Source organism: Acanthisitta chloris, unplaced genomic scaffold (genome assembly GCF_000695815.1).
Source record: "Acanthisitta chloris isolate BGI_N310 unplaced genomic scaffold, ASM69581v1 scaffold17669, whole genome shotgun sequence".
Lineage (NCBI taxonomy): Eukaryota > Metazoa > Chordata > Aves > Passeriformes > Acanthisittidae > Acanthisitta > Acanthisitta chloris.
The window spans coordinates 42,729-54,126 of NW_008689956.1; the positions used below are offsets into that span (position 1 = coordinate 42,729).

Below are 11,398 nucleotides of genomic sequence, written 5' to 3' on the forward strand. Positions count from 1 at the left end.
CCATCATTACACCAGCTCTCTTGTCATCCTCCTAGGCCAGCACATCACCTGCCAGGACGATGCAAGAGAAATCTCCAAGAAAAAAAGCTGTAAACTTTTTAACTCTTACACAGAGTTAAACATTTCTTACACAGAAATGAAACAGGGACATGGTCAGCAGAAGACCCTTCTGGCTCACAAGTTACCCTGAAACTTCTCCTTAGTCACCTCAACTTGCCTCAGTGACAGGAGCCATTTCACTCGGGTCACTTCCTCCTTGTGCTCTGAGGCCAATACCTATCTCATCAGATCTATTTGCAAGTCAGATTTTTTTGCAACATCCAAGACATTTGCAATTCACCTACATCCAGTGACAGCAGAGAGGGACCAGGCTGGAGGCAGGGAAGGAGCAGGCTGGGGGCCCTGGGCTGTGCAGGAGGTCACTACCTGCTTCCTTTGTGACCACGGCGTGTGCTCTGCCCCATTCCCTCTGCCAGAGGTGGTGCTTCATGTTACTGTCGTGGGCAGCTTTGCAAGAGGAACATTTTGGGCAGGCACCTCGCAGTGGGGTGTCCCTGATGCCAGGTACACAGAATGCTTCCCACGAGCTACTCTGTGAACACACAACACGTTGGGAGACTACACTAACACAGTCTGGCGGCAAACGGAGACTGCCAACTTGGAAGGGAGAACTAAAAGCAGATGGATGCATCTGCATTCGCTCAGGACAATGCAAATCTGTTTTTCTAGGAAAAGTCTGGCTTTCTATGGGGAAAGACCATTACTGATATCCACAGATTCTGTCAAAGCTCTTTGGCTGGACAATTGCTAAGTGCCACAGAGAGCCCTGATCTGTCTAAGGCTGTGCCAGAAGACAGAGTGTTTGGTAGCATCACCTGCCCCTCCTTATCCCATCCTTCCTCTCTCTTCCTGCTTCTCATTCTCATCCACAAGCCACATGGCACTGTCCCTCGGCTGCACTGGAAACAGCACTGGGCAAGAATATCTCTCAGTTACTGAAGGCAAACTCCCAGCTGGGTTCTGAGTGATCCCTGGCATCCAAGATATCCCAGCCAGGGCTCAGAGCAGCACAGCTCAGCCCCTGACTCAGCCTCCCCCATGATTTGGGCCCACTCACCCCATTCCTGTTCCTTAGCACCATCAGGCTTGTAGATACTAGTGAGTCTTGGAGACAGGGACAAGGCTGCTCCATATGTCTGTCCCACGTCTAAAGCAACATGACAGGACTGTGAGCTTTGCTCTGCCTCCAGACACTTCCAACATCCTCACTCCAGCTGTTGGGATGCTGTCAGTGCCGTAGGGCAGCGCTAGCCCTCGACCTCAGTGAGCTACTGAGGCACTGCTGTAACACCAATGATTAATAATTAACAAGTGTCATCAGGAGCCCAACCACATCAACCTTCCTGTCCCACAGACCACTGCAAGCAGCTGACCTAATTATGGTCTCTATTCTTAGCTCCCTTCAGCCTCTCCACACAGGCACAGCCTGTTCCACACCTTCCAGGAGAGGCCAGGTGTGATCCCTGCAGTGCAGATGTGCTGATACACCACAGGATTACACCACCACCAAAAGACTCTCAGAGAAGAGCTGAATGGAGCCTACTGCTTAAACCCTGCTTCAGCCCAAGCCTTAGCAAACACCAGCTCTGATTTCAGGAAGCCTCAAAAGCACAGCAGACCTGGATTTATAAGAGATGCACATGGAGTGCACTGTAGGACTGCAAATCATCCCTGAATCCAGCCATCCCTAGTCTTCAGGAGCTGGAGGCAGAGCTGCCTGTAACACACGAGCCTGGCCACGTCTGACAGCTCCAAACATCATGCACAGCTAACACTGCATGTGGAAGAGACCAGTTTCCCCTCAGGACCTGGAAACAGCTCACCTATTCCCAGCTGTACATCCCTTGTTCTGCTCTATTATCCTTGACACCTCTGTTGCCACTCACTTCGATGCCAACCTCAGGCTTAGCTGTTCTGCTTAATGGGAGGTGAGGGCTCTGCATTTTGTATCAAACCCTCTGTCACTGCAGGCTGCTACTGCTGTCAGGAGTGTGGCATATCATAGCCCCACCGAACTTCACAGACAGCTGAGCTGAAAGTCCCCCTTGGGCTCCCACAACAGGCTGCTGACACTTGAGCTATGAGCAGCCCTCCCTCGGTGCTGTGTGGGGTGTGATGCATGCTGGCCCCGTGCGAACCCCAGCCAAGCAGAGAGCTGTGTGTTTGGGTGGGTGCCTGACGCATGTCTGCACCAGCCCTTCACATGTTTCACCCAAAATCTGTGGTCTCAATCCTGTTCCATGTGTGCTTCAAATCATCAGCATTGTCAGGCTCAATAAAAGAGAGATGGAGTGAAAGTTTACAGCTTGTGTTAGGCAGTAGGTCACTCCCAGCTTAAAAAACCTATTTATTAAGCTAAAAATGCTGTATACCTCCTCCTTGATCTTGCCATCCTCTGAATTCACACTTACTGTGGCTTGCTTAGCACCTTCTGCCACAGACAGGACCATGAGTATTTTACAGAACCTATCAGACACATCATGCAAGCAGCCTCAGATACCTGCGTCCCGGAAACCACAGCCGTGAAACACACATAAACAGAGCCCTCATGGCTGAGCTTTTGGGATGTCAAGTGGAGAGCAGTTCCCTACTTAACTGCCAGCGATGTAAGAAGACCAGTGGGCAAAGAAAAACAGGATGTTAAATGGAGAAAGGGAAAAGTGACAGAGGTCTGTGCCCAGCAGGAGAGGCACAAGGAACAGGAACATGGCAATTGCAGGCTGGAATTGGGATGCCTCCTTCTACAGAGGTGATGCATCACTGTCTGGCTGAGCCAACAACTCGCACTAGAAATACAATTGCCTTATCCCACCCCACGTTTTCTCTTCCTACATATTTCCATGACCCTCTTCCCTTCCAGATGTACAGCCCTAAGCAGTGTCCCATGCCCACAAGCACAGCTGTGGATAGCTTTGCCCTCACAACACCACAGGGCCCTGCTGCCTCTCCCACAGGGATTCCCGCCAGAGGAAGACCACCCTGAGCAGGTGGGACCATCCCTCCACTCTGGTTATCGCTGCCCTGCTCCATCAATGGCAGCACAATGGGCCCAATGCCTGGCTGCAGCCAGGGAGTCAGGCCAGAGCAGCACTCACCTGACTCTGAGCTTGCCTGTCCCTGGCCTGCAGGGTGCCCGCGCTGAAAGCCGCGCGGGGAGCGCAGCACGTGCCGCCAGGGCCCAGGCTGAGCGCCAAGCAGCATCCAGCACGTCATTCGCACATGCAGGGACTGAAAATCCACTTGTGGTAACAGCACGTCTGTTTCTGCGAGGTGGTGGCCAACTGCGAGTGTTGCTCACTTCATCACCACCTTCCTCTCCCCATCCCCAAAGCTCATCCCACTCGATAGCTGAGTTTTCCTACAGCCCTTTGGAGCAGGAACCACCCAGGTCCCAGGCTCTCCCTTGGCACCTGAAAGCCACTGCAATGCAAACACCAAAAGAATGAAAAACCCGAAGGTGTTTCAGCTGCCTCCGAGCTCTGTCCCTGTTATCATATTTCATACAAATATTTGGCTGAAAAATCCATTTCCTGGGACACTGCTGCAGCAAGCTGCTACAACTGTCAACGTAAATGATGTTCTGCCAACGGCAATCTCGCAGTGTCATCTCTAATAACACAGCACTAAATCCCAGCTCACGGGGGATGTGCTCAGCTGCTGGAAGACTCCTTGGTGGCATGCTCAGCCCACACCTCCACCCCCATCACCCTGGTCTGTTCTCCCACTCCTGCACTACTGCAGCCCAGGGAGAGGATCATTTGGAGCAGGACTGTGATCCCACAGCACAAACACCGCCACGCAGAGGTTTGTCAGAGCCGAGGGAAAGCTGTTGCATATTCTGCTTCTTGCCAGCCTGGTCTGAGGCAAAGGTTGTACCCATACATGTGTCACAGCAATCGTGGCCACACTGCACAGCCTGACCAGGAATAGGAAGAGAAATCCACACCCACACTGAGGTACACGTCTGCACCTCCCTCTGCACGTGCCACTCAGTGCCCAGCTCACCTGAGCAGACAAACCTCCAGCACCAAATGCTCATAGTCATTCTCCACACTGACCCATCCCTTCCAAGAATCCAAGACTATTTATCACATTATCCCTATTTAGAGAAATTAAACTGTTAAGAAACTGATTCTGATGGGCAGCCCAGCAATGGAGACGGAAGGAGCATCCAGGAGTCCTGGCTCCCAGGACCATGCTTCAACAACTCTTCTGCAATAACCAATAAATATGAGAAGACACAAACACTGAGATCTACAGGAAGGAGCTGTGGGGTCAGGATCTCAAAATGGATGGTCTTGTTTGAATGCCTTGTACAACTTCTAGTCCAGTGAAAACTCATTAATGTTCTAGAATTGCAAAGATCTTTAACTTTCTTTAGGTCACTCAGTGGACACCACACTGCTCACACATATTCAAAGGGATTAAAAACCAAGGAACGATGAGAACTTTTTCAAGACTCCCAACACTGTGCAACTAAAACTAATAGGATGAACTGTAGGAAAGTGAAATTTGGGAAAGATCTCAGTATCCATTCGATGGGGAAGATGCAATGGGAGTTAAATGACAAACTCCTTGTGCCATTTAAAAACAGAAGGGATGAAGTCCTTGCAGAAATGTACTATACTAGCAGCAGCACAGCTTCTGTTATTTGTGCCACATTGTGCCTGTTGTGGGGCAAACACACAGCCAGAGGGAATCCCCATTCCCATGAAAACACACAAAGAGCATGCGCATGACATGGAGGGGGAAAAGTGAAGGGACAGGCAAAGTGACCTGCTGAGACTGCACAATGTCATGTTCCCCAAGCCCTTCTGCTACTCTTCTTTGAGAGCTGCTTTATGAAGCATGGCAACACTGCCCTGTGCATGCCAAGGACCTGGGACAGGCAGGGACACATAGGGAACTAGTTCTTTACATACAAGTTCAGAGCCTGCTTCCAGAACAAGGAGCTTCAAAAAACAAGACACAGCTCAAACCTCACACACAAACCTCAAGCAAAGGCAGCACACAGCTGAAGCCTGGGAAAAGCATCCCACAGCCAGCTCCTAATGCCCTTTCTGGCAGAGAGGGCCACAGTGTTCATTCATCACCTGTCCAGGTGAGGGGTGAAGGGACAGAGCTGCCAGATGTGCTTGGCACTCCATCCGCTGGGGAGCAGTGGAGATCCAAGGGGAAAATCCAAGTTATCCCTATTCCGACAGCAGGCTCTGTTTCAGGGCTGCATGACTGTATCCCGTTGTCCTGTCTGCTCTCTTTTCCCTTCCAGCTCCTAACACTACTTCCCCAGGGAAGGTCTGGAAATTTGCACCATGAAGTCTGCACAGCCGAAACATCTGCGGCACCGCCACTCCCTGCCCTGTCTGTGGAAGGGCAACATGTGCTTAGCCACAGACACACAGCACAGTCAGCATTCCCCCCAGAATGGGAAACTCACACCATCCAGGGAAATGCCACTTTTGGGGTTTTAAGGCCATGCAGATATGACAGAAGGGGTTCATGCTAATTGCTGTCTTTACTGGGAAAAGGCCTTCAATAGGGGAGATGGAACAATTCCCAGCTATCATATCGGGAACAGGGGGGAGAAGGGGGAGGAAAAGGACAACTGGGCAGAAGAGCTACAGGGAAACGGATTCTTTTGCTATGCACAGCCAGTTCAAATCCAGCCCTGTCTGGCAGGGGCACAGGCATGAACATGAGATGTTCCCAGGCCTGAGTGCTGGCAACCCAGTGCAAGTGGAAGCATTTGTATTATAGCCAGGAAGACCCCAAAATCTACCATGAGCACACAGACTCAATCATCATCACATGGCACTGCCAGTGGGACACCAAATCAGTGGGACAGCTGGTAAGGAGACACGAGGTCCCACTGCACAAACCTCTTTCAGGAGCCCTGATAGTGCAGCAGGACTGAAAGGTTGGACTGTCACCTTACCTCAGCACAAAGCCATCAGCAGGGACTTCAATTGTTGCTGCCTGCAGACACATAGGAATTTGGTCTCTGAGATTTCCAAATAACCAACTCAAGCAACACTAAATAACTGTATTTCAGGTTACTGTTCTTTTGTTGTTTGTTTTTCAGTTTATTTTAGTGGGTTTTTTCCTCTGAAATTCTTTGTTTGTTTTGGTTTAGTTTGGTTTTATTTTTCACAATTGGCAAAGGACCAGTTCAACTCCTATCAGCTGCTCCTGAACAGGGAGGAAAAGACTCCTCAAGCCAGTCCAAACACCCAAAAATGTGCCTCTGATGCTGAAATGCTGAAACAAAAAAGGATCAATACCATGCCAGTCACTCGTGGAGGAGTTTGCAGCCTGCACAGGTCACTGCAGTTTCCCATCTGTCTCAGAGATATTTCTCCCCAATTATAAAAACCCCCAGAGATTTAACAGGCATGTTTTTCATCACCATCAGCTCAATCTGGTGAAAAATTCAACCTCGCATATTTGTTTTAGCAGCCAGCGGGTGGTGTGGTGCTGCAGAAGAGAGATTTGGGTGAGAACTCCAGGCAGAAATCTGCTCGGGCCGGCTGGTGCTCCAGAAGGAATGCTTCCCATTTAACCTCTTCCACTGCCTCCATTTGCAAAGCAGATTAAACATGGCAGAGTTACAAGATACAATTATGCAGAAGGAGTTATGATGCCAAGGACAGCATATTCACCTTTGCAGCTTGATCAATATCACTTATCAATAGCAAACCAGGCCCAACATGGGAGCTGTCTCTGGAGTGTGGAAGTGCCCACAGCAAGCACTCCCCTCGGCTCTGTGCTTCATTAAGCACACAGAGGATCTGGCAGGGGCTGGCAATTAGATACAGAGCATTCAACCGCTCACGAATTCTCTGCAGATTCCACCCAGATTACCTCCACGACACAATCCATTGATCAGAGGTGTGTTCTCAGGCTCCACAGTTAATTACACTCCCTGCTGATGGATGAACAGCAAAGCCATCGCTGTGAAAATACATTGGGAGCAGAATGCCAAGCAACACAATCCTAAACAAAGACAAAAGGGGCTGGGAAGAATTTCAGAGCTTTCAAGGTTAAAGCTGCCTGCAAAACACACTGGGGTCAGCATGAGCGGGAGATAGACGTGTCAGGGGGCACTGTCCTCAGAGAAGGGACAGCTCAGCCAGACTCCAGCCCTCGCAGCACAGGGATTATACAGTGCTGGGGAGGCAGCCAGGCGTGCTGGGAAGGATGCTGGAGTTGGAGACCCTCATTGCATTCATGCTCTCAGCTACATTCTCATGTCTGGACTTGCCTGCTACACTCTTGGTTTACAAAGAAAAATGCACTCCGAGACTGAGGCCCAGATCGGGAGGCGAAGGACAGGTCTCACTCAAAGCCTTGCTCCAGAGGTCTATGTCACCAGAAGAAATCCCAGCTGAGGCTGTTCTCAAGTACCACACAAAGATCTCTGGAGCGTAACAGAAGGCAAGTCAGATGTTGTTGTGCTCAACCTCCTCTGGACTGTGCTGGACAATATGGAATAGACAGTCCTGCCAGCTGCTCCAGCCTCCAACTACTTCTCTTGCTTGCTTGGGCAAGCACCTTCCTCTGTCTGTGCCAGCCTTTGCTTGTCTTGCCATCCAGTGCCATTGGAGATGAGATTGCAACAACACTGTACAAGGTGCAAACAGGATGCCTGATCCCTTCAAACAGCCACAGAGCATAAAGGAGCCCTCCTAACCCAACCTGCTCATCCCACCAGAGTACAGAGAAACCTTTAACAAAATGCCTTTTCTGCAAGTTTGAACCAAAGCTGGCCACGTGCAGAACCACCCCAGCAGGAGAGATGGTTGCTGGTACTTCAGCCCAGCTTGCCATCACACACAATTTCCACCTGGCAGACCTGTGCCCAGCCCAACAGGCTCCTGCCTGCACCTTACCTTTCACAACGCTGAGGATGGCATCGCTGCTGTAGCGTTTTCGGGCAGCGTTGGTTGCCACGCAGTGGTAAGCCCCAGCATCACTCTCCTGCACATCCACAATTTGGAGGACACCATTGGGAAGAGTTATAAACCTGAGTGACCAAAAGGAAGACTGTGAGACAGGCTATGCCTTATTCAAGCTATTTATCACCTCAAAGCCCTTTTATCTTTTCCTTTTCTCCTGCAAATGTCTCATGAGCAGGTCTGGTAATGACAGCAGAATGGGATAAGGAACTCAAGTAACCCAACTGGGGGTTTTTAGAAAGCAGCAGATACAGACCTATCCGTCACGTCGGAGTCCTTACAATGTAGAATGTGCTTTTGGGAGACCAGGCTAACAGGGCTTTGCTGACACATGCCAACTGGATAGTATAAACCAACTCCATAGACACATGCACACTTCTACATACACATCTGCAATGTCTCCAAGCATTCAAGTCCCTTCATACACATTAGAGCCAGTTTAAGTACTTGTTTTTCACAGGTTTGATTGCCAGATTAAAAACACATCGCAAAGAAGTCTGAACACCATCTTTCTCCTGCTGCACCTCAAGTACATGAAGGGACTAACTGATACACAGCTGCATCTTCACAGGTCAAAGCAGCCAGGGGACAGCCACCTGAGCCTGCACCATTCCTGGGTTGTGGAGATTCCTTTCCTTTATGCACAAGTTTCTGGCTTTCACAAGCTGAAAAGCTTAGAGCTGGACATTCAGTATCCTCCCATTTGCCCATGGGGTGCTACTGGGCAACACTTCCATGGAGTGAAATGGCTACATGGCTCATGACATGAACACAATCCTTGCTGCATTACACTGAACAAAGCAGATGATTAGCAATTAGCATAAAAGTAGGAGCAGGCTGTCAGCATCTCCATTTTCTGCCTGGATTCCTAGATGGCAGCCTCTTTATTCTTGAATGCAAGGCGCAAAGCCTACGTGATCCTTTTTAATTATATATGAGATCCATTTTTAATTGCAAGTCTCTATAAACAGAGCTGCTGAGGTTTGACAGGCAGCTCCGGGTTATCAGTCTTCATTATGAAGAGGACACATTCAAAGGCAATTGCTAAGGGGAGGGATAGCAGCTATTCCACAGGAACAGCACAAAGACAAGTATAACCACAAACGCCAGTCCTGCCATCTACAAAGATCACAGTAAGTAAAACTGTGGTTCTCCAGGTGCTGAGACAACTGGAGTGCCATGAGTGAAGGTCATGGAGCCAGGAGGACCTTAAGAGACCATCCATCCTAATTCAAACCATGGTCACTAACAGCATGCCTGCTCCTGCAAACACTTACCCTAAACCTGCGGTAAGGGAAACACTTCCCTTGCCCTAAGCACTGTGTTCCAGAGACAATATCCCTGCTGTGAGTCTAGCATCAACCCTGGACCTCAGCTACTCATCACTTCTTGTCCTCCTCACAGCTGGTGAAGAAACAGAAGAGCTACCAGCGCTCCTCCAGTGACCACTGTGTCTCCACCAGCACAGTCTGATTCGTGGACACAGACTGGCTGCAGTTTCTCACGGCCACCAGGGAATTGCCAAACATCCCCAACACCACAAACCTGCTACTTACAAAGACACTTTGTTCAGGATCAAGCTGCAGAGACCTCAGAGGAGATGGTACCCAAAAGCCCTCATCAGGATGCCTCATCAGGACTCGGGAGAAAGACGACAAATATTTGCATCCTCTCAGCTCTGTGGAGGGAAGAGCCTCCCACTGCGATAATATTTATTTTTGTCGTGCATCTGCTATTTGAGTCTGTAATTAATATCAACATATTTCAAACACCAGGCAAGGCATCTCCCAGCCACAAAAAGACACTCCAATTACAGATCACAGATTCACTGAGGCTGGGAAGGACCTCTGGAAATTGTTTGTGGCCTCTCCCCTCTCAGAGCAGGGTCAGCTAGACCAGGTTGCTCAGGATCATGTCCCTAGTCATACTCATTCAACACACTCAGCTTCTCTTGAGGGCAGAAAACAAGCCATTGTGTCTCCAAAGACAGCAGTAGTTGTAGATAATGGGTGAGTGGGGAGACTCCATGGACACATAGCTCAAGATGGTCCCTGCAGCGAGGCCAGTGGTAGAAATCTACTTAATGCAGTATGTCCCGTTGGGAAAGCACGGCAGAGGTGAGGATTGCTCCACCAGGGAAGTAAGGAAGGAAGAAAGGCAGGATTTCTCTATTCACAACCTCTTCCAGCTGCTCACAAAGCCTCCAACTCTTCAGGGTCCCAGCAGTCCTGAACTAGAAGCCTTCAGGCAGCCTGCAAGGGCATTTGCTCCATCCCCAGGCTCCCTGCAAGGAAGTTTGCCTGATGACTCAGAGCAGACAGTTGGCAAGAGCTTTTCTTCCACACAAAGGGCAGATCTTTTTGTCTGCTCACCTTCACTACGAATTAAGCAGAAAACACAAACCAAAGGACAGACAAAGGCCCTGGGAGCAACAGAAGTGCAGGAACCTTGGCAGTCTCAGGAGTCTAGCTGTTGACATCTGCACCGCCAGGATCGCAGAGGAGATCACCCCCCTTGAAGGGGGGTGAGAGGCAAGCCCCCAGCTGAGGCAGGCACAGGTGGAAGGGCAGCACACTCAGACCAGAGCCCAACAACCATGGACACGAGGACTGCAAGCTGCAAGAGCAACAGGGCACACACATGTAGCTGTTTCCCTCCCTGAGCCACCTCTACCTGAGAGCACAGAGGAGCTGAGAGCTGCTCACCAGGGCAGTGCTCATGAACTGAAATCAAGCATCACTGCCTTATTTCCAAACCCTGCAAGCCTACATCTCAGAGAACATTCCAGCATTAACAGCCCAATTCCCTTTCTTACATTCTCCTCAGTAAACTGCTGGCACACCCTTCCTGCAGCCTTTAGAAGGTGTCCAGAATGGACCAAAGCACCAGTCAGGACAGTGAGGAAGCTGCAGCTCTTGCAGACTCAGTTTGGAAGCCCTTATGCTCACAGCAAAGGTGAACATGAGCCATATTGAGGCACTCCTGACACAACACAGAAACTCTGCACACATATAAAACCCTCACTTAGCCAAAATGTGGAAACAGATACTGTGATTGCAGATGATGTGATCTCAAGGCTCTGTGTTGCTGTGCAGACCTCTACAGACCTCCAGTTCCTAGCAAGTACTCGTCTTGGCTCTAGAGAAAATAAACAGCAATTTGGAGCCTGATGTGAAATCCAGCCAGTACCTAAAACAGAGAAGAGATTATGCCAAGAGATGTTGCACACACCCCAAAGCAACTGCAACCTAGAGAAATCCTGTGAGCCACCTCTCAGCAGCTGCTGCAAATTTAAGACTGTTTTTTCAACATACTTCAGAGCCAGAATTGCAAAACACTTCTGTGCCCTGCTCACATATGGAAGTTAGATTTTGTCCTGAGCT

At 49.8% G+C, this 11,398-nt stretch overlaps 1 protein-coding gene across 1 annotated transcript in view; it reads right to left on the reverse strand.

Moving 5' to 3' along the window:
* IGDCC4 (immunoglobulin superfamily, DCC subclass, member 4) overlaps positions 1 to 11,398 on the reverse strand; it is a gene marked incomplete at its 5' end in the record, with an annotated part of 55,847 nt that overhangs the window by 35,123 nt on the left and 9,326 nt on the right. The window contains one exon of the mRNA XM_009081635.1: positions 7,950 to 8,083. Within this exon, the coding sequence (XP_009079883.1) occupies positions 7,950 to 8,083 (134 nt within the window). The remainder of the gene's footprint in view (positions 1 to 7,949; positions 8,084 to 11,398) is intronic.